We start from the raw sequence: 27,614 nt of genomic DNA on the forward strand, positions 1-27,614 counted from the left end.
ATTAAGCTGTGAATTCACCCTCGTCAGAGTAATATGTAGCTCGGCTGGCAGGCACAACGATGAGATTTCACAAACCGAGATGGAGTCTCTGGCTTGGTAGTGACATCGAAATTGAGGGGGAATCAAAAGAAAGCTCAGGTCGTTGACCAAGTATACAACAAGTACGTATCCAGATAAAGAGCCCAGAAAATTACAGACTCCGTGGTCGATGTAATCAAAGATCAAATATACATTCAAACGAAAGCCAAGAACATCTATAGTCTATCATGGTCTATTAACACATACACTCCGAGGCAGAAACAACCCCCCCCCCCCCTGGCTACGTGCCAGCTCAATCAAAAATCGACGCCTTCATTGAGTTAGGCTGGATGTACTCCGACGCATTGCGGACGCTGGTGAACCCCCAGCGAATCTGCGCGGCCATGGCGATCTCCACGTCCAGGTCCTTGGCGAAGTGCCACGCCAGCCCGGTGTCGCGTTGGAACGCTCGTCCAACCAGGATAACGTCCAGATTGTCCTCATATAGGATCTTCTCCGCCAGAACGCCATTGTTGATCATCCCCACCGCTGCGACAAGCAACCGATCGCCAACCGCCTTCTTAACTGCCGCCGCGAAGGGGACCTGGAACCCAGGGCCACCCTTAATCTTCTGCGAGCTCGAGATCCCTCCGCTACTGATATCGATCAGATCCACGGCGCCCTGTGCCGCCAGCGCCTCGGCGAAACGGACTGTGTCATTCTCCTTCCACCCGGCCTCCGTCTCATCCCAGTCCGTCGCCGACACCCGCAGGAAGACCGGCACATCAGCACCCACCGTCTCGCGCGTGAGCTGCGCGATCTCCAGCGGCAAGCGGACCCGGTTCTCCCAGCTGCCCCCGTACCGGTTCGTGCGGTGATTTGCCGAGGGGCTGAGGAAGCTCGACAGCAGGTACCCATGCGCGGCGTGGATCTCGACGAAGTCGGCGCCAGCGGACAGAGCCCGCTCAGTAGCCGCCCGCCACGCTGCCTTCAGCTCCTCGATCTCGACCAAAGTCATCGCCCGGGGCACAATCCCGTCAGCCGAGAAGGGGATGGCACTCGGAGCCTTGACGGTGTCCGTCCAGCCACCGACAGCGTTGGTGGCCACGCCGCCGCCCAGCCACGGAGGCAGGGTCGACGCCTTGCGGCCGGCGTGCGCCAGCTGGATGCCGATCTTCTGGCCTTGGCTGTGCGCGAACTCGATCACCTGGCGCATCGGCGCGATCTGCGAGTCCTTCCAGAGCCCGACGCAGCCGGGCGTGATGCGGCCCTCTGCCACGACGGCCGTGGCCTCGATGATCATCATCCCCGGCCCGCGCTGCGCGATCCCGCCGTAGTGTGTCGTGTGCCAGGGGGTCATGTGGCCGTCGTCGGCGCTGTATTGGCACATCGGTGCCAGCTATGGAGCGAGTTAGCCGTGCCAGGTGCAGTCTTCTGGTGATAGGAGGAGGATGAGACTCACTCCCAAGCGGTTCTGGAAGGTTTGATCCCGAATGGTCAAGGGCTGGAAGAGCTTCGGGATGGGCTTCCCGCTGGTTTGAGGGTTGCGCGCCGTGCCCGCGGGGGGAGTCTGCGCCGGCGTGTAGAAGGAGACGCCCGGGGCGGGCTTGACGGGAACATCGGGCCAGTTCGTCATTGTGTTTTTGCGTACGATAGTGAAATGCAATATTCAAGGCGTCATCTGGTAACGATGCAGAATACTGCTTTTATACTCCCCTCCCCGGCGGAGAGGAGCAATGCGCGAAGATTCCGTACGGCATTGTCTTCGGTATAATTTCTAAGCTGCGGAGAGTGGAAAATGAATTCCAGGCGCGTACTGAGTCTCGGGGACTTTAGTAATCGTCCAGGGGTTGCGTGGTTCACAGAGTGGGAACGACCGGATCGTCGGATAAGTGGTAGGGCGTGTAGGGCGTGTAGGGCGTGTAGGGCGCAGCAAACCCCGGTCTTGGCGCTGACATGGCTTGTTCCATGGATTGCAGGAGCACGATGGCGATTGACTTTCATGCGCTCCGAACCCGTCAGTGTCATGTCAATCCCAGTATGTGGCTGGTAGCGTGGCTTGTTCCACCAGCGGTGATATCACTCCCTGCGGGGAAGCAAACCTTGTTGGCGATGAGAGTCTTCCCACGTCATACTACCGACCCACGATCGTAGCATTCACAATTAATTGTATTAAGACCAAGCCACACTACCATCACAAAGACTTCCCTCGCACCGCAAGTATTCAAGATCTACCAGAGCTAAAAAATCATCCGTCGAAATGCCTTCAGCAATCGTCACCGGAGCTACCGGTATGCCCCCCCGCGCGAGCCGCCAACCTAGCCCTAGCTAACCACCAACCCAGGAATCACCGGCAGCGCCATCGTGCACCACCTCTGCAAAGACAACCAATACAACAAGATCTACTCCCTCTCGCGGAGCAACCCCGGCTATGCGAGCCCGAAAGTGCAGCACGCGACGCTGGACCTGCAGAGCTCGGCCGAGGACATGGCCCAGAGCCTGCAGGGCGCGCGCGCCGACTACGTCTTCTTCTGCGCCTACCTGGCGCGCGACGACCCCGCGGAGCTCACGCGCGTCAACGCGGCCATGCTGCGCAACTTCCTCCGCGCGCTCGAGCTCACCGGCGCGATCAAGCACTTGAAGCGCTTCGTCCTGACCTGCGGCTTCAAGCACTACGGCGTGCATCTGGGGAACTGCAAGCAGCCGCTCCGGGAGGATGACCCGTTACTCGAGACGGGTGCTAGTGCTAGCACCGATGGGAGCGGTGGGAGTGGCACCGCCTGGCCCCCGATCTTCTACTACGAGCAGGAGCGCATCCTCGCCGACGCGGCCGCGCAGGGCGGATGGGAGTGGGTGGTGACCCTGCCGGAGGACGTGCTAGGGTACGCGCGCGGCAACTTCATGAACGAGGCCACCGCGCTGGGCCTGTACTGCGCCGTCAGCAAGGTGCTCCCGGGCGCCCTGCTACCTTACCCGGGCAGCAAGGCGAATTACTTCGCCTTCAACACGTGGACCTCGGCGAACCTGCACGCCAAATTCTGTCTGTGGGCGGCGACCGCCCCGCACGCGGGCAACAACCTCTTCAACGTGATGAACGGCGACACCGAGAGCTTCCAGAACCTGTGGCTGCGATTGGCCGCGCGGTTCGGCTGCACGCTCCCCGACCCCATGTTCCCCGGCGGCGGCGGGCCCGATTCTGCTGGGTTCGGGGACTATGAGGCGACGACGGTGCGGATGGAGAATCCGCATCCGATCACGGAGCAGGAGCAGACGATTGGGGTGCGGGCGGAGGGGTCGCCGACTCTGTTTCTGCAGGTGGATCCGGAGAAGTGGGCGCGGCGGGAGGATGTCAATGCGGCGTGGCGCAAGTTGCGGGATGCGTATGGCCTCGATCAGAAGGCGTGGGAGAAGGCCACCTGGGACTTCTTGACGTTCGTGCTGGGGAGGGACTGGAGCTGCGTGGGGACGATGAGTAAAGCCAGGAAGCTGGGGTGGACGGGGTATGCGGATACGTGGGAGGAGCTGGAGGAGACATTTTCGGTGCTGGAGAAGGAAGGCGTTTTGCCTCCCGTGGATAGGTTGAAGAAGGATTTCTAGGTTATATCTAGTCGGGTGGGTAGAAATGAATACGTATATATAGTTATAATAGTTTTCAGTGTTGTTGTGTACTTTTGGGAAGCAGACGGCCCTGTCAGCTATAGCGGGGGAACTGCGATATGCTGTGCGCATGAGGCGCTTTTGTGGGATCTCTATGTGTATGGGTTTCTATTCGGCATCTGAATTTCCTGTTCGTTTCAGGCAGAACCATCAGATATAGCTCAACATAGCTTCAATGGACTGTCAATTCCGCATTCTGTACTCGATCCCTCTCTACCAGAACAGCTTACATCAAAGTGCAGCACCAACACACAGCAAGCCCCTCATCCTCCATCCATCCAACCAACACCACAGACAACCACCTACATCATCCCCAGATCCCAAACCACTACCACATGAGCAAATATATTTCTAGAACTGACTAAGTGCTGATAGGAAGAATATGTTTACACTATTGTCCAGAAGCCGCATTCTTCAAACAACCTGACCCCACTTTCCTCCCCGGCTTTCGATTTCCCAGCAAACCTCATTCCCAATCCGAGAATAGGGCTTCCCGGGGGAGAACCCCCGGACCCCCCTTTCTTTCAGCTTCCCGGTAACCTGCGCTCCTGTATTCTGGGGCTTGGGCTGAGGTTTACTGGGGAGCTGAAAGAAAGGGGGGTCCGGGGGTTCTCCCCCGGGAAGCCTTCAGGACCGCCTCCCCCTCTCCAAAACAGCGGCCATCAGCCTCTCATTCACCGCAACATCAACGCCTACCTCCCTCCCCCGCCGCACCCAATACCCATTGATAAACCGCACCTCCGTCTCGCGCCCGCACCGCAGATCCACCACCATCGAACACGTCGTGTCCCGCGTCCGCTCCAACACCCCATTAACCGTGTCCTCCAACCGGTCCAGCGCGAACCGCGCCGCCACGCCCTCGACACCCCGCAACTCGGGCAGTCGCGGCACGATGGCGGATATCTCGTCCAGCACGGCGCGGCGCAGCGCGGGCTGGGTGAACAGGAACTTGTTCGGGGCGCTGTGCAGCGCGCAGACGGGGTTGCAGAAGGCGTTGACGGCGAGCTTTTCGAGTTGGATCTGCAGGATCTCGGCGTAGGTGGGGTAGGTTGTTGCTGTGAGGAGGGGAGAGGTTGGAAGGGCGTCGAGGAGGTAGTCTTCCCCTGACGCTGCCTCTTTGGCGGGGCGCTGGCGTTGGCTGGCGTGGCGAGGGACTCTCCCCAGTGAGATGGCGGAGGCGCCGGTGTGCGTGACCTCGAATGCGGTGTTCAATGTCACGCCGTGCGAGATCACGCCTACGATGTAGTTTGGTCGGGTGGCGGGGTCTGGGAACAGGTGCTCGTTCACCTCGTCGATCATGCCGCTGCCGTTCTGGAGGAAGAGGATCGTCGAGGACGGGGTCAGGCGCTGCTGTATCGGGCGGAGGGCGGCGACGGTCTGCGTGGCTTTCACGGCGACGACCAGGTGGTCGATGGGGTGGGTTGCTGGTTCGTTCGAGGGGGGTGGGCTGTGCCAGGCGCGAGTGACCGGGTTGTAGATCTCGAGGTCGTAGGCCCGGTGGTGGGTGGTCTGGCCGCTGGCGGTGTGCAGGGTGGTTCGGCTGCCCCGGCGAATGTATTCGTTGTATAAAGTCTCTCGGTGCAGGAGCAGGGTTACTGCAGGCGGGGTTGGGAGGATCTCGTTCAGCCCGTGGGCTGTGAAGATGCCGATGCTGCCCAGGCCGAGGACGTGGACTCGTGGCTGCGGAGGGGAGAGTTTGGAGGGCATGGTTGCAGTATGTGAGCAGCTCCTGCTCAGGGGCTTCGGGGTCGATGGCAATCGAGATTGACGGAGAAGTCGTAACATGGTTTGAATTTGACTTGTAGCTTGCACTGCGTTATCTTTCCGAGGTTTGCGATGCTTTTGTCTGTTCAACCACGCCCTACGCCCTACGCCTTGTCAAGGGATTTTTACACGCCCTATGTCAAGACTACGCCCTTCATACCTCAACCAATATAATTGTACTCTCATGGTATAAGATTTGAGATGGCGAGATTTTATAGACCTCCGATACCTGTCGAACCCTCCATCCAAGGTCGACCACAAGTCCATCTGTGGTGTCTGCAACCTCAACTATCATTCCCAAAGCCCAATACACGACTGAGCCATGAAAGAACCTACACAGTAGTGTCCACGTCCCATGACTAACAAGTCTCCCCTACATCAGTCTCCGCCTCTCCCTCTCCCTCCCCATTCTTCTCACAATGCAACCCTTTAAACGCCGCCAACCACTCGGGATTATCCGCCACCGTCTGATTCCACGTATCGTCCGAATCGTACAGCACCCGCCGAGACTCCCGCTGAAACATCTCATCCGTGGGCACGACTCCCTTCCGCATCTGCTCGCGGGCGAACCGACTCAGATGCAGGGTGAGCACCTGGGTGAACGAGCTCAGCTGATCGGGCGCCACCCCGGGCGCCATCGCCTGCAGCGGCGGAGCCACGCTGGGCACGGCGGGGGCGACGATCTCGCGCGCCGCCCGCCGGTCGGCCTCGCTCCACCGCGCGCGGGACGAGATCTGCGCCAAGTGGTCCTGGACCTCGCAGTTGGTCGCCGAGAACGGGATGACGCTGCGCGACTCGGACCCCAGCAGGTACGGCGGCAGGGCGTTGGCGACCAGCGCCGCGAAGTCCGCGGGGAACTCGTGCTCGCCGCGCCAGTCCGCCATGGTCTGGCCGCCCCGGAAATGCTCCGCCAGGTGCTCGACGCGCGCCTCCCAGCTGCGCAGCCGGGCGTCGCAGAACCCGCAGCGCGAGGTGATGCCCGACTGGCCGACCTTCCAGCGCTCGAGGTCCGGGGGCCCCCCGCCCCCCTTGGTGGGGGTGGGGAGGATGTGGTGGACGAGGCGCAAGTGCTGCATAAGGTGGTCCTTGCGCCGGAAGGAGCGGCGCGTCCCGGGTTCGGTCTCGCACGCGGTGGCGTCGTGGTCGTTCAGATGGCCGGCGTCCGGGTCGGGGGCTCCGCAGAAGGCGCACCGCGTGGTTTGCGGCGCGGTGGCGGAGAGTATGGTCGTGCCGAAGGGGGCGCAGTACCACGCTTCCAGGGTGACATGCAAGGACTTCTCGTGGCGCGCCCAGTCGTACTTGCTCTTGAAGCGGTCGCAGCAGAAGGTGCAGCAGTAGCGGCGCAGGGCCTGGGTAGAGCTGGTGGTCCTGGTGGTCCTGGTGGTCGTGCTGCTCTGCTTTTTCCGGAGGTTGGCTGTGCCCTTCCGGACCCTGCTGCCGGGCCCTTGCACCCCTAGACGATCCGGTGCCGACGAGGTCGAGCGGCCAGACTGCTGGGAGTCCCGCGACGATGCGCTGGACTCGCCGCTGGTGGTCGACGCGGCTCGTCGGTAGTGGCGGAATGCATGGCCACTGCCTCCCGCTCCGTTGGGACTGATGCTCTCCAGCGGACTTGGGGCTGCTTTCAGCGCATTGATGATGTCTGGAATCAAGGCTGGCTCTTCCTCCGGGGGTGAATTCCGCCATCTTGCCATCGGGTTCAGGTCGCTGCTGGCATTAGGAATCACAATTGGGCCCGCTTGCGCTCCGGATTGACGGGTCAGGTAACGACTTCGACGTCGAGGGAGTTGCCGACCCGGGCTGGCAGTAGAAGAGTCCGGAGTAGGACGAGCTGCTCTAGTTGAGCGCAGATAACCACCATTCGGAGAAAAATCGCTTAGCCCGGCCCATGGTTGGAATTCAGGAGCGGCGGCGGACATGCGAGAGAGAGCTGATAGTGAATGGTCGTCTGATTGCCCACTTGGCGGCACTGCAGTGAGCGGGCGGCCGAGGCCCAACTCTGCTATAAAAGACGGAGGCTGGTCGGTGTAATCGTTCAAGTATTGGGGGTGTATCCAGTCGTACGCGTTAAAAGGCGAAGAATTGGCACGGAGCAGAGCTGGATCGATCGCTTCCACGTGGTCCTCCTCAGTGGTCGTAACTGGGGTCTCTATTAGTATCGTTGCGCGGTCCAAATTCGCAAAGGACTTACGCCGCTGGGCAGTCTGTTGATTCATGGCAGGGGAATTCTCCGATGTCAGTCGAGGTAGGGTACTGTACAGTAGGGTGGCTGAGACTGCCCAGCATAACTCAGGGCACCGTTCGGGCAGTAGGGGTGGAATTACCAGCCACTACTCTGCAACTGGGATTCCGGTCTCGGGTCTTGACTCAGTCTGCAGTGCTTTCAGGCGTGTATTTTCGATGGATGTAACTATCATCAGGAGTCATGACAAATCAAAAGCATATCGATATTGGTCCGCCTGCAAGTGGCTCTCCCCATTACATAATGCCCGCCTGAGGCAGCCACCCGCAACTCAATTGTCAAAGACGTTGCGTTACTTTGATGTCACTCCGCAAAGTACATAAACAGTGGCATTGTCCCGAGCTCTTCTTATTGTCTTGTTACTTGTTGTCCTGTCATGTTCCAATTGACCATGCAATGCCGTGTTTGAGTCTTCATATTCTTTTCTGTGGCCTTGGGAAGCTGCTGTATCTATCTGGACCGGGAGCTAACAATTTGGTGTTTATCGGCATAGCCAACGGTCCACCAAGCCGTCTTGGCACGAAAGAGTTTTCCAAGGCAGCAACAAGCAATACAAGAATTTACTTCGCAGAGTTTATCCAGTCTTACAGTGGCCGAAGATATCGAAATGGCTGTCGAGATACTGAGGGAAGGTGCTGCGATTTGCGTTCTTGGGATATTCAACATAAAATTTGTAACATAATATCAACCCAAGCATGTTAGCTCAGGGGAAGAGCGCCGGGCTCATAACCCGGAGGACCCTGGATCGAAACCAGGACATGCTATGATCTTTTTTTTTTCTTTGACATTGTCCAATCACACCAGGAGTAAATTACTCCAGTACTCATTCATTATTGCATTTCCCCATGTTGGTGGACAACCACTGATAATTTGCAATAGCTTTTTGTAGAATCTGCCATTGATTATATCAATCGTGACATTGATTGATGTTTGGGGGTTGACTCTTTATTCCTGCCAATCAGATATGACAACTCTAGACAGATACCTTTTCTTTACTACTTGGTTATACTGTTGCAAACACATGTATATCCGTTCTTGTCACCCGCAAGTGTCGTCAAGGCTTACTTTAGCGATACTTTAAAGAGGAACTGGTAGGAGGAACCGGGGCAATCAAAAGATGATAAACACAAACGTATTTCACCCGACTCACATGAAACTCGTGACAAGTGAATAGGACCGAGGAGCATGTTCTTGCAGCAGGTTAGATAACAGCCTTACCGTTCCACCCTCTTTGAGAATCCAACCACCCCCATCAGATAAGATAGGTCCTCCCCTCCGATTAGAGATCAGCTGTCACAGAGATATGTTTCTTACCAATATTCCTCACCACCCTCTGCGAGTAGCCATCTTTTGTCCACACTCTTCTGTAAAAGCTCGAAGTCCATGGCACTGTTCGTCCACAATGATCATGAAATCAACCATCTTGTGTGATCTCCCACACTTCCACATTCCAACCAAAGGGAACCTAGAAAAGGGGCCCGACTCATCGGCGCCTCAGAACCCGACACACTGGCGGGGCTGAGACAACTCCGCTATCCCCGACCCGAACCACCACTCATACAGCCCGTACTTGATTTAGCACGTGGGACCGACTAACCCTCAACGGCAAGATGTTATGATCGCCCGCGGCCGAATTATTGCCTTTCGTCTACTAGCCTACTCGGCACCCCCCGTACCATACCTAGTCCGAAACACGATCCTGCCGATCAATCTTCTTCGTTCCTTCCACTGGCTTCCACGTAGCTGGATCCGAGACCCTAATTCTGGGTCTGGTCCCGATCGGCCCCTGACGTACCGGACCAGTGGCCTACAAACTTGACCGCTACTCCAGGATGGACTAGGAAAAAGAGGAATTGCAACAAAACAATGCTAATATTCAGATGTCATCGAGATGAACAACGCTAAATCTACCGGAACTCGAAGTGGCCGTCGATGTTGAACAGACGCTCGGCCAGGTTGATGTCGCGAACGTGCCAGTTGCCGTGCTCGTCGCGGAGCTCACCGCGCACGACGGGGACATGGGCCCCGCCCTCGATGTCGAAGTGCACCCCGCGGGCGGTCTCGAAGAAGTTGTGGCCGCCCCATTGGAAGTGGCCTAGCCGTAAGATTAGTGACTGGAGTTGGTGGTGGGAGGTAGACGAAGTCAGGAAGAAAGGAGCATACCGTCAATGTTGCCAATGAAGTGGTTCAGGTCAATGTGGGCGGGGTGCTCGTGGCCGTGCGCATCGCGGAGGAGGGCGTGGAGGAAGGGGCCCTCAAGGCGGATGGAACCGTGGACGGCGGACTCGTGGAAGCTCATGGTGGAGGTTTGGGGGATGGAGGCTGTGAGATGGGAGTAGTAGATTGAGGTAGGATGAGGATGGATTGAGATGAGGAATGGATGGCAGTTCCGACGGGCATGAAGCTCCCTTTTATAAGCTGCTGGTCGCTCTCCTTTTCCCTCGTCGGAGGGGGGCTATCACCCCATGTCGGTCTGTAATGCCCGCATTGACTGCTTGGCTGGTGGGGATCCGTATTCGTCTACGTACGTAGCGGAATCGTGACGGTGAAGGCCCGATGGGCCATTTCTGGCGAGACAGCCACAGCGTCTGGGTGGTTTGGGGGTGGAGGGGCATGGAGGGGCTGTGAGGCTGAGCAGAGGAATTGTGAGGCGTGGCTGAGAGGCGTGCAGAGAGGGACAGCTGAAGAGATAGGTCGTATCCACTTTCCGTCAGATCGGGTAAGGAGAAGCGGTGTCGGTGGTGGGTCAGGGGAGGTGGCGATTACCTAATGGGCATCGACCATCGCATCTTTGAGGGACTTGAAGTTGAGCTTGTCTACGTAGTATGGGGTATCCCTCCACCTAATCATGACCGATCTGGAAAGCTTGAGGTGATGTCGTGATCAGGTGGCGAGGATCAACGGACTATGATGGATGGTGTGCCGACGAGTCAACTTGTGACGAGTCCGACAACTGACAAACTTACAGCACTCTAGTCTGACGCAAGTATCTTGCGGCATTTATTGAGGCATTATTGAAACAGCTGTTAACATATAGCCAGCCATTGGAAATGATGGAAGTGTATAGATTCAGCGAGCTAAAGTAGGAGAATCGATTTCAGTCTTCTACGGCCACCTCAATTTGTTAAACCTCTGTAGGGATGGGTCAATTTTAAAAAGAGGCAATATAGTTGAGTTAGTCGCCTCTTCCATCATACAGACCTGCCTGGCTCAGACCGGTGACTTCAGACCGATATGCGGGCCTCATTGCCACTGCAGGTATCACTCGGCTCCGCCGCATTGTTGCAAACTCCCACCCTCCAGATACCGGGACTTACTTCGGCTGTATTCGCTCCAAGTTGGTCAAACCGACCCGAGTCCCGGAATAATCAAGCCCGGGTACCTTATCTGACGTCTTCAAAACTTGGACACCAAAGTCCTTAGCATTTCTCTACTTCCTGGAACTAAAAATACTGAGAATTTACAGGATTGATAAGGCTGGTCGGAGTATCAGGATTCTCGATTCCCAGCAATTTCTGGTAGATTTCTGCTACTGGCGCTTGCAGCTTTCAAGCTCTATTCTATCGATCTAACCATGGTATGTTGATGTCGGATTGTCTATGCCTCTAATAGCATCGAGATGTTTCAGATCCGGAATGGTGCTGGTGTCTGCATTGTGTGCAAAATCTGGTTGTGTAGAAACTCGGGCTGAAGATCTCGGTTATATGAACAATGAACTTTCGAAGAGCACTGGATGCACACCGGGCACATGATTATTAAGTTAGAGGTTTCCCGATTGAAGTAGCGTTAGTTTCGAAGACGCGAGGGTAAAATGCGGTTTCATGGAAGACAGGAATCGTGACCACTATAGATGAGGGATTAGTATAGACTGTATGTATTCACCATGGTCTTCAGTGCAGGATATTAGAAAACAATGTGTGGAATTGAGATGTTGATAACATTGTGATCACGAGCAAGGTTTCGGATATACATTGCAAGTAGAATAGCCAGCATCGCCGTAGGTTAAAGCATACAAACAGGCAATTCTTACAGAGAGCGAGCAAAATATACATTTTGCAAAGTGACCCTTATAAGGGTAAATGAAAAATAATATTCTGGGATCTGAGAAGCAGATGATGACCACGGTCCAGAAGAGGTTATCAGTATCACAAGCATGTTATTCATATTGACATAATATTTCATTGTAAAACTGTACAAGTTCAGAATCTGATACAATACCGGATCATGGTAACACAAAGAGGGTAATTCGGAAACGCAAATTAGGATCATGAAAGTGGCGTGTGAGTCGAGTATAAATTTATAATATGGAATGTTGGACAGTCTATGGCCCAGCTGTGTACTTTCTTGTGCGAAGGTCAGTAATTCATTTAAAGATAAGGTGGTTGACAGTTGAATTGGCTTTGACGCAGTGGTTGAATCCTGCTTAGTTGCCCAAGAATCAAAACTTCCCCAAAGAGCCACGCAACCTAAGTGTACCATGGTTAACATTTTGCGCGGTTGCAGGGGCACGACTGCTATATACGCGGACTTTCTGGATAGCACACGGTGTTCGATTTCATTCGGTTAACATCCAACTGCAATGGCAAACACAGTCATAGAGGACAATCGAGAATTGGAACAGCGTCAGGACAGAGGAAAAGAAGAGATCAGCAGTAGAGACCAATCTCAGGAGGCCGTCTGTACTCCATTTGCCACTCATAGCTCTGGTTCATGTGCGCGCAAACATAAAGCTGGGCCTGATCATAGCACACCCTCATCCAGCCCACATCCTCCCGCGTGCAGCCATTTAATGGCTAAAAATCGTCATCCTCTAGCTCCTCATCACACTCCTTTATACCCGCCCGCATCTCGTGGTGCCTCCCATGCACCAGAATCACAAAGCCGGTGGAACTCCGGGTATCCAGGTCCTCGTGTGGGATAGCCAGAACAGAGCGCAGGGCCTCCTCGTCCACCATGATACAGAGTCCGTACCGTGCTATGCACATATACCGAGCAACAGTAGGCAAAATCCCTTGCTCGGCTTCACATGCCGCAGGCGCCCACTCGTCAAAATGCCCCCGTATCGCATCTGGATTTGCCCCGTCGAACCGCGCTTTATCGTCCATTACAGTCAGTTGAAAGGAATCAAGCATATCCAGTCCATCATAATAATGCTCAAGTCTGCTCCTCAAACGATATAAAAGACGGGACATAAATTCCTCCCAATCTGCGTCGCTGCTGTAGGTGCATCGGTAGATAACCAGGCCCCAGGTCCGGTGACCCCAATCGAGCATGTGCTTCTCGATCACATCGGCTGGATTCGAGTTGAAGCGCCTCCACGGGGTACATTTGGAATCTTGATAACCACTCACAGCAAGTGTTGATGATGATAGCGACCTTTGAGGAGGTTGTAATGTTCTCTTTTTCGTGCATAGTTGCGGTCGGATGCGGTGGAATGATGGGCGGTGACTTTTCTGGACGAGCCGCAGAGAGTAAAATGGAAAGGTTTCGGCGGTGTGTGATGTTTGGCATAGCCGTCTTCTGAGAAGAGTTTTGGCACCTCCAAGCAAGGGTGTCATGGTAAAGATCTCGTACCAAGCTTTGTGGCCCAGAGTGACAAGAACACGGGAAGGAGGAGGGGAGGGGGGGGTTACAGGAATACTCAACTTATACCTTGCTCCGTGGTACTCCAGGTATTGCAACATCACGTGATCATAGCCACTTTTGAGAAAGCCTGACATGTCACCATGGACTCTTATCTTGAAGCCTAATTTGAGTATAGTAATCTAAGTAGCTCACATCAAAGGTAGATTCCAAGTCCGAATTTGCTTATCAACGAAATTGAATCTTATATGAGGGAACGTGACCGGAGTGGGGAGGAGCAAGAGACGAAGATCAATGACATGTTCCGAGTTCAAGCCTTTGAGTAGAGCGGTGCTAATTGCCCCAGCCGGAAGGGTTATCACTGGCATGGCGGTGCTCGTCCAGTAGTTCTTATTGGTCCTAAAGGCGTACCGAAGTACCTGGTCGGCGGCATTGGCGACAGTAAAGAGCTTTCCAATACTTGGATATGCCGCGGAAAGAATAGTAACTGTGATTGCCCCTACTTCAACTCTGTATGGGGTGCGGATTCCGCGCTTGTCGAGCGATTGGAGCTCGTTTCGTTTCCGGTAGAAAACAGAGCTTTCGTCGCTGCTGTCGTCCGGACACCAGCCCGGGAAGAGCGAACACAAGTCGGCACCGCACTTTGCTGGTTCGCGAGCTGCTTTCTTCACAGTACAACACGCGACCTTCTTTCCGCTACAGTCGCAGCCAGAGCTGGAATCACCATATTGGGCCCGATCGATAGCCAGCTCAGTGGATGCCTACTTGGCGTTCGCACAGTCATTGCCCGAGCTCCCACCCACCCAGTGGCAGTCGCTCAAATCAGCGGGGGTCGAACAGCAGTACTTCTGGCCCTTGGACCAGCAAGTGTCCCTCTTGACGAATCTCCCTACTGCCGCTAGGGCAGTCCTTGCCACTAATGATCAAAGTCAATGTTCACCCCATCTATTCGGGTTGGGAAAAGCATTGACATACCAATCGGCATAAGCGCATCCGTCAACAACCTCACTATACTCCGGATCCGGGCAGCAGAATACTTTATATCCTCGACCACATTTATCCGTATTGCCATCATTCATGAATCCACCGCCCCAAGATGATCGGATGCCGGCGATGTTGATCTCTCCCGCCTGACACTGCGCATTGCAATCTGAGCTTACACCCGCATCCCCGGTGTTATCATCACGCCACATGCAGTTTTTGGGTGCGCTGCTCGTTGGACAGCAGACAGGTTTTTCCGCAGTGCTAGTGGCACCGAGTCAGATCAACGCTGCGCAACAGAAAGAGGGGAAGGGAGGGGAAGCGTACACAGCTCTTCTTGCTGCATCCAGCTGATTGCAGAGCAGAATCAAGGACCAAGGGGCCGCTTCTTAACTCCATGTTTTTTTTTTCTCTCCTAGTATTAGTAGTAAAAAGTGCTAGTGCTATTAATACGCTTAATTGTCCAGATTCTGTGCCGTACAGGAAAGGTATGCTGTGGGTGATTTGGTTTCAACTCCAAGATTCATCTCCGGGGTTTCCATACAGTCGTATCCAACCCAGTCACGTGTTGACCAAACTGGTAGACTAGATGCCATGTTTGTAAAGCAGGCAGCTCTCATGAGAATACTGCTAGATTTCAGCTTATAGAAACATATATTAGAGTATTCACAGTGGAATAACCAGATATCTCCACCCAACCCGATTTGCAAGCTCAGAATAGCCTCCCCTCACCCTCGGGATTCCCCTGCATGTCATCAGCCACACCATTCCCGGGACTGCCCAAGTGTAAGAACCAATGCACCCTGATCCGAAAAGTTCATCACCGAGTCGAGCCGGCTTGCACATTCCTTGAGGTCTACCAGACTCCACAAGATCCGAGAGCCTTTTCTTAAGTCGAGAGCTGGTAGTGGGCGACCGCTGCACAGCAAGCGATAGGTTTCCTTTGTTCCGCTCGGCCTTGAATTCATGCACTCAGGACGACACAGTTTACGGGGTGGGGCCTCCTTCGAGTTCATTAAGCCCCTAGACACCGACACCTGCTGCTATAATAGCTGCAAAGGAACGCCTTAGCCTGGTTTACCACCTGTTGTAGAGATCCGGCGGAAGCATCGCAGCACGCTCGGCGTGGGAGATCACTAGCTGATTGCGCTGCGAATAATATTCCAGCGTGGCCTTCTGGCCACTCGTGGGAACAGACACAATCAACCATCTAAGCAAGGCTGCTAGCCGCTGGAGGTCGTCCTGATGATTCTCCTCCCATTCTCGGATCTCGGATTCTGCACTTGTCGGCTGACACGGAATAAACCAGCCGTCTTGTATGTAGTAGGCACAAGCCAGTTGAGACGTCTGGGACACCCACATTTGAGGTAGGACCTGCTGCAGATCCACAGGCTTTCGCTCGGCCTTGGTCTTGATCTCCAGTATGGACTGCGTTGGAACGGTTTGGCCTCCTTCGCAGACCCTCAACGCCGAATATGGAGAAATGACCGTAGGGGGACCTAAGATACTCGGGCTGCTCCGCCCCATCGCTGAAGCCACGTCGTCACCCGGCGGAACGTATCCGTCGGTCTCATACCGCACCAAACACGACAGTCCCGCAAATTCATAGGACACGATTCGGTAGTGGCCTGTACTGTCTGGGATTCGACGGCTAGTGGTTGCGTTCTCAAACTCATGGCCGAACCCGCGAAATTCCCGGCGAGGTATAAACTCCCGGGTCCATATCTCTTGGCGACAAAGAAGCATGGTCCTCCCCTGTCGTTCAATTTGAATGGTAAAATCCTCAAGGCGGCTCCTGTTGTGTTTCGGGTTGATGAATGTCAACAGCTTCCGGATGTTGTTGCGGTCCGTCACAATGTCGACTGCGCTGATGTCGAAGGCGGGACGAGTGAAGTACAAGGTGCGGAAGAGAGGCTCCATCGGGCTGGCCGGGTGACGCGCTGCATTCTGCGCGATGTACAGCAGTCCTGAGTCCTTGGGCACCTTCAACAGCTTCCCTCGTCTCCTCTTGGTTGTCCACGGTGGACTCCACAGATTAGGACTGCCGGGGATAGCAATCGTAGGGGAATCGGATTCAATCCAATTATAGGATGCTAGGTGTTGCACCTGGCTGATGGTTGCGGCGGCCTCAGAATCTGGCCGCAGTTCGTTTGCGAGCAACGTGGAGATAATAGTGGGTTGCATTGCAGCTTTGTGCTGCTAGTATCGCAGGTATTGGCAGGAAATCGTCCGATAAGGAGAATGGAGTGAAATATTGACTAACATGGTATGTACAACTAAGGGGCAGACGGAGCATATATAGGGCTGTTCAGATGCTCCGTGGCTGGGCATATCTTAACTGTCTCAAGGACTGTTCCTTAAGCGCTTAGACGAACCCAGTATAGCATCAGCTCTCATAAAAAGTTCACTTCCCCTCCCCAGCTTGCCCCCCTAAATGGTGCATACCACCGTTGATGGGTCTTCAATATACTCGGCGATGCGCAAAACATGGAGCTAGCCTTGCATGCGGCGCAGCTCCAGACATTAGATATGCCAGCTTCACGCAGGCACGCTGTGCCACCGCAGCGGCTATTGATATCGAATGACAGGATACGAACGACCGATTTCCAAGCGCCGGAGCCAACTGCAAGAGGTCTTACTACGCTAATCAGCATTATGCGCCCACAACTAGTCCTTGTGGAGCCAATCGGCGAGTAGCTTGCTCTCAAGGCACTACAATTCTCTGTTTCGGAAAGCATGTGGGCTTGACATTTCAGTTCTACCAACCTCTTTGATGCCCGACGGTGTGCCACATTTCTCTCTGGATGCAATGATGTACATACATCATTGGCGCGAATTGCAACTAGTACAGCGCCACCAGACAGACGAGCAGGGTTCGTGCCGCACCGCGCTGCGCCACCAACCAACCCCGCCTCGACGAAGGCTGCAACTGTACACGAATCAATTTCTCTATCTCTCGCTCAGATGCATCTTTGCCTCACCTTTTATTGTTAGATTCCCACTCGGCCAGCCTTGCGCAATGATCCCCGGACTGGACGGGTCATTCTGCACTACCCGTCTTTGGGGGCCCTGCCATAAATCCGCCAACTATAGATAGATACATAGCTCAACTGCCGCGACCGTTCCAGAGATTCCAAGTCCAGATCTCCTACTATAATTCATTGTATAGAATCGAGGCCGCTACTATCTCATTAAGGCGTCCTCGTCAGACAGCCCACTTCAAACCGGATTTCGATCATGCCCGAGCCAGACCGAGCCACCAGCCTCATGAACTCAGGGTCCAATCTGTCCTCCTCTCGGAGTAAACCCCAAGGATCGAAAAAGAAGGCTGCCAAAAGATCCCGGCCCCAGAAGCCATGGTCCATGTATCCCGCGCTGCACGAACAGGTGCAGGCGCTCCTCGACGACGAGGGTCTGCAATTCATATTCCATACCAACGATGAAGACGTGGGCGTCGTCAGGCACTATGACACCAGGGTCATGGGGCGATTTGTCTGCCGCAATGCCTTCTGTAAGACCGGCGGGTGGTCCAGCAAGATCATCGCCATCACGGTCCGCTTGTACTCGCCACGCGAGTACAACGCGCGCGTCTATCACCAACGCTGTCGGGATTGTGGTTCCATCAGCCGACCCGTCCTCGATGAGTCCTCCTACACAGAACGGATCACGTATCGACTGAAGAAGTGGAGTGGCATTCGGCAGTCGGAGCCCGAGTACTTCCAAGGCCATTCCCGGCGCCCGCACAGTCGCGGCTTGTGCGAGGGCTGCAAGGCCGGTCACTGCATAGAAGGGGCAAAACGCCAAGTTGATGACGATGTGGATGACCTGTGTGCATCGATGGCGGAAATCCTGTGAACTAATCTAGTCATGCGCGGAGGTAGTGGGGTCGAGGTGTGTCGGCCGTGTGGTTTACATCGTTCCCCGTCAGGCTGGCTTGGTGGACTTGCACGTGCCCATGACTAGTGCAGTCCGACAGACAGACGATAGGTTACATGAAGGGATCGACTGTGATTGCGATTTTGCTCTCGAAGAGTGTGATCTAATCGCTTGGATTGACTGGCTTTGAATCTCCAACGGCTCTAATATGTACTCTCATCCATTTCAAACAAGCTCGAGCGCTAGATGTTGATTCTCCTGGCAGTAACATTTACACACTAAACAGATTTATTGCATCGGAAGAACTACAAGTGGATCTACACGGTCGTTTGGAATCTGTCACAATAAGAATCCTTTTCCCTCTTCAGATGCAGGATAAACTCTACTATGCCATGTCCTTAAATGTCAGGCGCACGGCACACTGCCACCCACTTGCATAAGAAAGTCAGGTCCTATGATCTGAGAGACTGGATCCCTCAATGACATCTACAAAGGCGTCCAGGGTGGAAACAGAGCGGGTCCATTGTCTGTATGACCCATATACAGAAAGCCATGACACGATCTGCCTGTTCGATTCACAGTATCACGGCAGGACTAATATGAGCTGTTTTGGGCTAGACAGACTTCGTGGCCACCGGCAGGTTGCTGGCGCGTCTGCTTCACTAAATTGGAAATGTCATGGTTGAGCGGGCGAAGCGAGTGGGTTCCAAAAGGAGGAGGCGAGGAATGTCTCTCGACTTCCTAGCCATCCCAAGACGAGTGTGTGTAGCATAGTGGGCGTCGTCTGGTGGCAGAAGGATAAGAGCCCTTAGGGCAGGCAACACGTTGCATGAGGTCCGCCCGACCGCCTCATTCTATTTATGAGTGGCACCTGGCAGGCTGTTGGCGTGAATGTAATGACTCGCATCCCTGCAAGGGAGGGGTACTCGGACGCCTGGTGGTTGGTAGCCACACTATCGGTAACCATACACACCATGCCACAACAGCTCCATTTTGAGCGAGCAGGTCAATCGCTTTAGTACTTCTCCGTGAGGTGGTGGAAGCAGGTTTGAGGGGCCTCGAGACTAAGTCCACACCCACAACTCATTATAAGAATGATGGGAGGAGAATAGTCAAGACGAAAACTTGATATCGATGCACCATCGACATCAACTCATTTTGTTTTCCTTCGAAAGAAATCAGTCGAGCCTCCACAGCAAACAATGCCTTCCGCAACCTCAACCGGCCCCTCAGCAACATCTGAGGCCCTAGACCTTAATCCCCACGCCATTCTTGCCTTTTTTGCCCGACTAAAGGATCTCACTCCGTCAGATGGATTCAACATGGTTCAGGCGGTGGCTATTGATAGCAGTCAGCTACTGAATAAACTGACCTATTATGAAAAGCACGTTGTAGATCTTGAGAAAGTTGTTAACGACAAGGAGAGAGTCATCCTTGGCATGTTCGAGACGTTTTCGAAAGAGAAACAGTCCCACGATAACACACAGAGACGGGTGAACGAGCTTGAAACGACGATTGAACAGCTCAAGGCGGAGGCGTCAAGACTGAAAGATAGTCTGTCCACCGCTAAGGCGCAGGCTAGATCCCTCGAGGAGGAGAATTCGAAGCTTCAGCGATCGTTGAACGACACTCGCACAAGGTTGAGCACAATCGAAAGCTTTTCTGCAGGACATATTGAAGGCGATGAAAGTTCTTTGTGAGCGATCCCTGCATCGGAGTCTCAGCCAGAGTATACTGATCAATCCCACAGGATCGATGGATTCACTGCTCTCTGGGAATTCGCCAAGACAGAGCTGCACCCGCTGCTCAGTGTTGATCTCTCCACAGAAGCTATCTCGGTATGTTCCAGAATTCGAATGTCGAGGTAAAGGTTGCTGAAAGATCACTTCAAGAATGATTCACTGTGGGATAATCTGAGACGCTGCGACCTGGTTCAGCATCATCAGATCCCCATCCCGTGTTCCAATACCCAGCCAGCTAAACACATCCGTTTGGTAACTATTCTCGCTCTTCTCGCGCGAGAGATTGACAAATATATATTTCAGCCATGCTATGTCATCCCGGAGGAGACGCACATTCGAGAGGTTCTCTTGGACCTTGCCGTGACAGACAGCGCGAAAGAATCTTTTTGCCGGTCTGTGCTGCAGTCCATCAACATACCAGACCAGGAAAAGAATCTCTCGAAGATGATTCAGACCGTTGTCAAAAGCGTACTCTCATACCTGGAGGGGTCAGTTCCAGAATCTCATCTTGCATCCGTGCGTGCGGCCTTGGAGAGGATTGTGAGCAGGGCAGCTGCCGTTTGGGACCCGATACGTCGCGCGAAGCGCAGATACGAGCTGGACTTCGACCAACCGGGACCTGAGGATTGGTGGCTTCCATTCACTGTAAACGAGGCCAAGCAGGCCAAGCAGGCCAAGCAGGCCAAGCCAGAAAGTGGACGGCCGCCCCAGGAGGAACCTGCTCTCACCATCTTTCCGCGCCTTTCAGTCATCGAAAAGGGGACCATCACGACACATACGGTTGTCATCCAGCTGAGCAAATCATCGTCCATCTTGCGCGAGGCTTTGGGTGAAATATCAAAGACACGAACGTCTGGCTTGATTCGACTCAAGGGCAAAAGCTTACTGAGCAGATCCTCCAGCTCCAGTGGTTCATCCCAGCCAAATGGGAGGCATTAGGTGCCAAAAAGGCAGGCGGACAATCATCACCCTGCAATCTAAGAAACGGCCGCTGTTCTGCGCGAATTATGAGATCAGAGGTTAAGAAGGAATGTTATGTTGAGGTCTCTCCTGTCTTGTAGAAACAGGCACATCACCTTCCTTCTAGAGTAGGAGCAGTGGACATCCAAAGTGATCCCCTAATACAGCATTTTACGTCGTACTGAATGCGTGTCCCGGTTTCTCTAGGTTGCAGTGCCATCCACCGGCAGTGCCGGGTTCGCGCAGAACAATCTCACTGAGAGACTGCATTCCTCGCATCTTTCAAAGCTTGTACCAGAAAGTCTATGAATAAGCTGGAGATTCTGTTTAGTTTACTACTGGTAAGATTCCCGCCCTTACCAGTAAGTACTGCCCTCTACAACTGGAATATTAAACAGATCATACCGTTAAATCATAGCAGATCAAGGACGTATTTTATCATTATCATTAAGTTCTTATTAGAAAAGTACTATGAGTATTTAGTTTCTATATCATATCAAAAGAGTATAGGTAGTATTTTACCAACCAAGCTATAACATATAAATTAAAACCAAAGGCTTGAAAGTATATATTTTACTATACGAAATTATATATTTAATGTTGTCTTGGTACTATAAAAAATACTAAGTACTTACAATAAACTCAGCTTAGAGAAGAAAATATAGTTTAATTACTTTACTAATACTAGTATAAAATACCTGCTACTAAGGCAGCCCGCGGGTTTACGGGTCGGGTCCAATCCCAACCTGTTTTTTTTGGCGGGTTTTGGGTTGTTACAGCTGCTATACATCTCTGGAAGCTGCTCGAACCACCATCGCAGCCGCGTGTACCCTCAGCACTGATGTGATTGTGGTGGAGACTGTGGCATATCCAGCCACTTTCATCGTGAATAACTCTATCTTTACATATGAGATTTCCTGCATAATGGACAGTAGCACGGGCAAATACTGTGATCCTCTGATCGCATCGTGGTCGAATCAAAGTCTCACCACTGACCAAAAGTGCTCTAACTGCTGGCTAGGTGGACTCGCTTTGCAACTGGCCAGTCCTTTTGTTTACGATGACTCACTGGCCAGCGACTTTGCGTCGCTGACATCTAGCTGTAATGCCACTGTGCCACTGTTGCACCAGTCGGAAGCTAAAGTGCAAGCCCTTGGCAGGGTCGGCTCAGGATGAGTGGGTGGGTGAAAGCTTGCGTCCTTTAGTCCTATCGTTAGGATCAATAGGATTAGTTGTGTTCTCCCTCCTTGGTTTACTCCACACGTACAAGAGAGAGACCTTATTACATGTTGTGGGGCATTTCGCAGTTCTAGCGAGCTAGCGAGAGGGCTATAGTTTCGCGTAGTTCCAAGATCCGGAGGACAGGACAGCTGGGGAGGAGGGAAGACCTTCAGATCATGATAATCTGGCCTTCACCATATCGGTTTAAAATAAGTCTCGACCACTACTCTCACCCTATTCCCAGGACCTGATCTCTGGTCCCTCGATCCCGAGCCGCATTTTACCTCTGCATCTGGCGAGCCCACTGGACCATCTCGGGGTAAAGAGCGAAGGCCCAGATGTCTTCGTGCTTTTGACCTTGCCCGCTGCTTCAATTCCAAACTCCCTAACTATGTCCTGGAACCCGTCAATTCATTATCTGAAGAATTGTCCATGACGAAAGCCACAGAATTCGTTGTGACGGCGGCCCACGGCCTTGGTGTTCAGGCTGCCCACCTCGGAGGCCTTAGCTAGTTCTGCGGATAGCCTCTTGCAGGTGTCATCAAATTGAGACAGCAACGACTGCACGACGCCATCGAACAACTGCCTCCACAAACAAAGCAATCCCCGAAAGCCGAGTCGGGAAAAAGCTCTCAGAGGCGCCTCACTCCGAGCAGCACACGGAGAAAGCATTTAGACAAAGATCAAGCAAAATGGTAGTGTCATAGATTTCAAGCAGTTGCCAAGCTGGTGATGTTGGTTGCTATACACTACCTAGCACCTCCCCACCGCCATTCCCCACGCAAAATTCAAAGCAAACACACAGTGACGGAACAGCTCGCCCTCCCACCATTCAAACCTGGCTCATACATTTGACCTCAGATCCACGTTGTCGACCGAGGCCGGCCTCACGCCCATCTGCAGTAATCACTCGAGCCTGCCCCCGCATTGACACACCCCCATTGGCAATCCTGGACGATGGTGATTTGGCCACCACTCTCGCAGTGGTACAAGTAGTCGTCCGGAGTATCGGAGATACCAGTCCACCAGTGCTGGCCGTTCCTCTGTACGATCAAGTTTCGCATGATCGCATTGTATCTAGGGTCTAGGGGTGGGATCGGTGGCTTAGTATGGGATGCAATTGAGTGGTGGCCAGGAATTCAGCGCTTACCGACGTCGTCCAGGACCCCGGAACAGTAGTTCAAGCCCATGGTGCAGTCCGCGGCCTGCACGGAGGCGGCGAGTGCCAGGGTGGTGGCGATGAGGGTGGCGATGAGCTTCATGGTTGGTGGGTGATTGACAAAAGGCTGAGTCTTGTAGACGATGATAGTTTAGATGAAGTGCCGTTGAGATGGATGGTTCTGGTTGATGAGGATGCTGGAGTTAAGGCTGCGAGGAGGGCATATTTATACCTCAGAGAGAGAGGTTGAAACGGAGTACGGAGTAATAGTTCGGTTATCAGAGAGCAGTCTCTGATGTCATGATGGAACTACAGCGCATCAACTGTATGGTAAGCTGGAAATGACCTGCTATCACAATACACTATTTGAGAAGCAATATGCATAAGCATGCCTAGGTTCTCTTCGCGTGGGGTTCTAGTTGACGATCTCGGCGGATATCACCGACAAAGTCGATGGCCGATGCGCCTCTCCGGCGTTCCCAGAAAAAAGGCCGATGAGTGGATGGAAGTCGACTCTATGCCCTCGGGGTTTGTGGTGAGTCTTGCTACAGGATCACCTCATTGCGAAGATCGCAACCCAACAGTGCATTCTGCGAAGACCGAAGTGAGCCTTCTGTGATGCAGCATGGAAGGTCCTGCGCATCTCCGCGGTAGGAAAGACGGACTCTCCGTGCTTCTATACCATGGAGTCTTCAGTGTCGATCAATGCAGAGTGTGACCAACTCCTGCAATAGCTGGAAACTGTGGGGTAATAATAGCCATTCATTTGACTCAGCTTTGCATGTGGTGATGCAGGACAGACTGCCGCTAGTGATCTTGATATAGGACTACGTATGTGATAGCGGGTGGGGCCGCAATCTAGATGTGATGACTCCACCTCAAGCTGCAGCTAGGCTAGGCCCCTACTGGATTACCCGAACATTTCCACCATGTGACAGAGGGATAGGAGTGTTCATGGTGTTGTAACAATGAGATTCACTTCTCTAAGTTGGAAAGGACAACAGAGAACTGTCAGTGCTAATCACAGTGTGCTGAGTTTTAAGAACAGCTACAGCTGAGAAATTATGCCTTTATGGTAGCATTATCCTGCTGGTTGCTGATACACGTAAGTCATACTGAGACAGGAACGTGGAGGTTCTGCACTTGCATCCCAGCTTGTAGTACTCACAACTTTGATCTGGTCATGGCTTTTTTTTCGGTGAGCCTGTCGTCATAAGTTACACATTACATGCAGATCATTGCAGCCTCATAATCCAACTGTTATCCATAGCACAATATCTGACTACGGCGGTGTCATATGACTGGGGACAAGTCACATCGGGAATCCGGTTCACTCAGTCAATTTCTTTCCAGTCCTACGAAGGGCCTTGCCCGACTCCGCATCCGCGGGTTTGTATCGAACTACCTGCAACAAGCCTCGGGATGAGCGCTCTTCTGAAAAAGAAACGTTATATCAGGAAAGAACAACGTACGGGACATTAGTCTGAATCGAACCTAGTCGGAGCGAGTCGTTGTAATGGCTACTGTGCTAAGCTACCATAATATACACTGCGCACAGAGCAGACACAGACTGAACTGCCGATCTCGCGATACCATTGAACCTTCGCCGCGCATTGCAACCTGCCTTTGCGTGTCATCCGTGCCTGCGGCATGCTCAAATTTCCGAATCCATGTTTTGAGCTAGGCCTGACTTTGTTGAAGATCGCAACTCCACTCCGATGACCAGGGTTGATTGCTACCACCAGACGTGGCACACTTGGTCAGTGGAGGGCGCCTGCGCCCTGCGACTGGCCGGGCTCATCGAGAACAGGTTGATGTGAGCGGAGTTGAGTGAAGGTGGGGATACCAGGACCACCAGACCAGGAACATTGTCAGCACTTGCTGCTGAGACCTCTCCTGAACACCTGACATATCAGCAATGACCTGATGCCGCATTAAACCGACAATGTCCCCAACGAACGCCCCGATTAAACGTAGGCACATTTTATCCTATCCACCTCACTCGTCGTCGCTGTCATAGGCTACCAGCGACTGTAATGAGGCGACCTGCTGAGGCTTGGCCGAGACCGACGCACGAGCAGCCCCTAAGGCGGCCAGAGTACTGCTGGAAAAAATGCCGCCCTGCGCGACTTGCGCTTGCGGAATTTCCTCAGGTGGGTGCTGGTCCTGCGGCTCCGGAAGTGCAAGCTGTTCGTGCTGACCATCTCCAGTTCCTCGCAAACCCACAGCAAAGCGCACTTGGTCCGGCTCATCATAGCCCTCGAGGTCGTAGCTGGTTTTTTGTCTCTTCGCATGAGCATCCTTGCCTTCGATCTGAGCGATAAATTCCGCCGGCAGGGCGCGACGGATAGCCTCCGCGGCTTGCTCTTCGATGCGGCGGGCTTCTCGCTTCTGGGCCAGAGGGTTGGGGTCCTGCGTGGCCCAGCGGACGTTTAAAATTTCGTTGTGGTCGAGACTCTGGTGGGCCATGGCCTCCTTCGCAAATTGTGCCATCGCTTCGGTTTTGTAGGTTACCTGGGACTGTTAGCGTGATGCAATAGATGGGGCGGTGAAGCACGTACAAATGCAACACCACGGCTAGTCAAGACTCTGATCCGATCGATTTCGCCCCATTCGGCGAAGTGACGCGAAACAACCTCCCTGTTGTACCTCTAGTCAGCCTCCGCCTAGAATTACATCCCAGCCCGTTGTAGCATAGCAGGAATTATCTCGCCGTCTTCCGATGATCGTGCGGTGTGTCAAGAGAATTGGGGGTTGCTTACTCGATATCATCACTGAAAGCAAGTTAGTCATCTGCGCGCGGAGGCAACCGGGGGAATGAGATGAGGACCGTACCTGACATGGATTTTACCAACGTAGATTGTCCGATTCTGTCGCAGAAAGCTACCGACACCGCCCATATCATCTCGATAATCGTTGAACTTCTCGCGACCGAACACGTCCATCTGAGGGGGGGTGATGTCATGAATCGTCGGTCGGCGGTGAAGGTATTCGCAGTCCTGACCGCGGTGGCAAAGTCCTCGAGCCTAAGAATCACAGACCCGACACGATTAGTACCTGTCTCTTCGCCGATGCAACCAGAAATCATCCAACCATACAAAGTGAAGACAAATGTGCGCGCCGGGCTGCGCGTCGGCCTTGGTGTAGCCTGAGTCGCGAGCAAGATTACATCTTGTCTTAGCGGCCTGTTGTGAAGAGTCCTCCCGATCGCCGCCCGCCCATTTGTTGTAGTAGATGTTGTAGGTTGTGCCGGACTGGGGCTGGAACTGGGCCTGGATCTCCTTGGCCTTGTCGGCTTCGACCTGGACGCGCGCGGGGCGTCGCTTCTTGCGGATGATGCGCTTCTTGACGACCGCGTCGGGCTGAGGGGTAGGCTCCGTTGGCGTCGTCTCTGCCACGCTGGGGGGCGTGGTTTCCGTCGTAGTGTCTGCCATGATGGAGAATTCTGGAGGATGGAGGTTGAGGTTGATTGTTGCGGCAACGGCGACCGGATTGAACAAGCAACGATAAGAGATTCCCGCCCGCGAGTGACGGGAGTCACGTGACAGGTAAGCATTCGGAGAAACGCGGCCCGCGTTCGACGCCTTACCAATCAGGCCTCATATATTGGGATGATCTGCGGAAGATCGCCGATGCGCTTCAAATTATCCCCATCCCGCAAGACCCGGTCTTCTATTAGAAAACTTGCGCGATCGGCAAAAAATGTGCAAGCTACATCAAAATTACCAGCTACTCTATCATATCATTTTTGACAGGTGACTCGAACCTAGTGTGTGGTTCCAATGCAAATTCACTCTGGACTGAGTCTGATGGAGATCTCCGCGATGCAGCAGACCTACTACGCACATAGTCTAGATGTTACCCTTCCTAGTCGATGGTCTATTTGAAATGCTCCACAATCCTTTTGTCCCAGGAGTAAAACAAATCAAGCATCTGAAGCTTTCCAAAATTCACAGGCGCGGAATGGAGCCCTCCGACTGAGTAGCAACCATCTACTGACAGAGAAGGAGATCATCTCATCACCTCCGGTTCTCTTGTCTTGGGTTCTTTCAGCTTGCCCTAGAACAAAGCATCCTTCTGGAAGCTTTCAGATCATGGCGTTTGCTTCAGCGTCAATTGCCGCTCATTTGCAGGTATATTAAGCCCTCAGCCTACCATCCCCTCCAGATAAACACCCCCAACCCCCAACACAAAAGCCCATCCATACATCTACCGCAAGCGTTCAAGTGAAGTCACGTCCCTTGACCATCGTAGCACAACTATGACTGACGCACCGAAGACCTGGAAGGATCTCCTTCGGGATCACTTCTTCGTTGACCTGTGGGTCCCCAAGAAGACCACATTCTGGGGCCCGGAGATTCACTCTGCGCTCCAAGCGGCAGTGAATGGCATGACCAGGGACTATATATGG

The 27,614-nt window shown here is 53.5% G+C and overlaps 11 protein-coding genes and 1 non-coding gene across 12 annotated transcripts; 4 read left to right on the top strand and 8 right to left on the bottom strand.

Annotated features, from left to right (window-relative positions):
- Positions 1-331: 331 nt before the first annotated feature.
- Positions 332-1,832, bottom strand: BO86DRAFT_362603 (NADH:flavin oxidoreductase/NADH oxidase; the record flags this gene model as incomplete). The annotated part of the gene is made up of 2 exons (XM_025669928.1): positions 1,481-1,832; positions 332-1,417 (listed from the first exon to the last, which is right to left on the bottom strand). The coding sequence occupies exons 1-2, from the start codon at positions 1,652-1,654 to the stop codon at positions 332-334; spliced, it is 1,260 nt and encodes a 419-aa protein (XP_025527523.1). The 5' UTR covers positions 1,655-1,832.
- Positions 1,833-2,046: 214 nt separating this feature from the next.
- Positions 2,047-3,792, top strand: BO86DRAFT_339188 (SDR family oxidoreductase). Its single transcript, XM_025669005.1, has 2 exons — positions 2,047-2,309; positions 2,363-3,792. Exons 1-2 carry the CDS (start codon positions 2,279-2,281, stop codon positions 3,613-3,615), a joined length of 1,284 nt encoding a protein of 427 aa, XP_025527524.1. The 5' UTR covers positions 2,047-2,278; the 3' UTR covers positions 3,616-3,792.
- A 510-nt stretch (positions 3,793-4,302) lies between these two features.
- Positions 4,303-5,382, bottom strand: BO86DRAFT_430626 (ketopantoate reductase family protein; the record flags this gene model as incomplete). Its single annotated transcript, XM_025675715.1, has 1 exon — positions 4,303-5,382. One exon carries the CDS (start codon positions 5,380-5,382, stop codon positions 4,303-4,305), a length of 1,080 nt encoding a protein of 359 aa, XP_025527525.1.
- Positions 5,383-5,798: 416 nt separating this feature from the next.
- Positions 5,799-7,358, bottom strand: BO86DRAFT_313539 (C2H2-type zinc finger protein; the record flags this gene model as incomplete). Its single annotated transcript, XM_025668012.1, has 1 exon — positions 5,799-7,358. The coding sequence occupies one exon, from the start codon at positions 7,356-7,358 to the stop codon at positions 5,799-5,801; it is 1,560 nt and encodes a 519-aa protein (XP_025527526.1).
- Positions 7,359-8,373: 1,015 nt separating this feature from the next.
- Positions 8,374-8,445, top strand: BO86DRAFT_t138. The gene has a single exon. It is a non-coding gene; the product is annotated as a tRNA-Met (tRNA).
- Positions 8,446-9,588: 1,143 nt separating this feature from the next.
- On the bottom strand, positions 9,589-10,037 carry BO86DRAFT_409988 (CVNH domain-containing protein; the record flags this gene model as incomplete). The annotated part of the gene is made up of 2 exons (XM_025674454.1): positions 9,845-10,037; positions 9,589-9,776 (listed from the first exon to the last, which is right to left on the bottom strand). Exons 1-2 carry the CDS (start codon positions 9,978-9,980, stop codon positions 9,589-9,591), a joined length of 324 nt encoding a protein of 107 aa, XP_025527527.1. The 5' UTR covers positions 9,981-10,037.
- A 2,250-nt stretch (positions 10,038-12,287) lies between these two features.
- Positions 12,288-13,266, bottom strand: BO86DRAFT_389384 (uncharacterized protein). Its single transcript, XM_025672116.1, has one exon. It carries the CDS (start codon positions 13,237-13,239, stop codon positions 12,475-12,477), a length of 765 nt encoding a protein of 254 aa, XP_025527528.1. The 5' UTR covers positions 13,240-13,266; the 3' UTR covers positions 12,288-12,474.
- Positions 13,267-15,237: 1,971 nt separating this feature from the next.
- BO86DRAFT_430635 (geranylgeranyl pyrophosphate synthetase) lies at positions 15,238-16,471 on the bottom strand. The gene has a single exon (XM_025675716.1). The coding sequence runs from the start codon at positions 16,427-16,429 to the stop codon at positions 15,323-15,325; it is 1,107 nt and encodes a 368-aa protein (XP_025527529.1). The 5' UTR covers positions 16,430-16,471; the 3' UTR covers positions 15,238-15,322.
- A 756-nt stretch (positions 16,472-17,227) lies between these two features.
- On the top strand, positions 17,228-18,318 carry BO86DRAFT_389385 (uncharacterized protein). Its single transcript, XM_025672117.1, has one exon. The coding sequence runs from the start codon at positions 17,483-17,485 to the stop codon at positions 18,098-18,100; it is 618 nt and encodes a 205-aa protein (XP_025527530.1). The 5' UTR covers positions 17,228-17,482; the 3' UTR covers positions 18,101-18,318.
- An 860-nt stretch (positions 18,319-19,178) lies between these two features.
- BO86DRAFT_339195 (uncharacterized protein) lies at positions 19,179-20,988 on the top strand. Its single transcript, XM_025669006.1, has 3 exons — positions 19,179-19,817; positions 19,872-19,959; positions 20,014-20,988. The coding sequence occupies exons 1-3, from the start codon at positions 19,324-19,326 to the stop codon at positions 20,800-20,802; spliced, it is 1,371 nt and encodes a 456-aa protein (XP_025527531.1). The 5' UTR covers positions 19,179-19,323; the 3' UTR covers positions 20,803-20,988.
- A 1,943-nt stretch (positions 20,989-22,931) lies between these two features.
- On the bottom strand, positions 22,932-23,306 carry BO86DRAFT_399773 (uncharacterized protein; the record flags this gene model as incomplete). Its single annotated transcript, XM_025673653.1, has 2 exons — positions 22,932-23,128; positions 23,195-23,306. The coding sequence occupies 2 exons, from the start codon at positions 23,304-23,306 to the stop codon at positions 22,932-22,934; spliced, it is 309 nt and encodes a 102-aa protein (XP_025527532.1).
- A 1,738-nt stretch (positions 23,307-25,044) lies between these two features.
- On the bottom strand, positions 25,045-26,668 carry cwc2 (active spliceosome conformation promoter CWC2). Its single transcript, XM_025677829.1, has 5 exons — positions 26,302-26,668; positions 26,039-26,229; positions 25,966-25,977; positions 25,765-25,843; positions 25,045-25,717 (listed from the first exon to the last, which is right to left on the bottom strand). Exons 1-5 carry the CDS (start codon positions 26,635-26,637, stop codon positions 25,202-25,204), a joined length of 1,134 nt encoding a protein of 377 aa, XP_025527533.1. The 5' UTR covers positions 26,638-26,668; the 3' UTR covers positions 25,045-25,201.
- Positions 26,669-27,614: the final 946 nt, after the last annotated feature.

Source organism: Aspergillus japonicus (assembly GCF_003184785.1).
Source record: "Aspergillus japonicus CBS 114.51 unplaced genomic scaffold BO86scaffold_25, whole genome shotgun sequence".
Classification (NCBI taxonomy): domain Eukaryota; kingdom Fungi; phylum Ascomycota; class Eurotiomycetes; order Eurotiales; family Aspergillaceae; genus Aspergillus; species Aspergillus japonicus.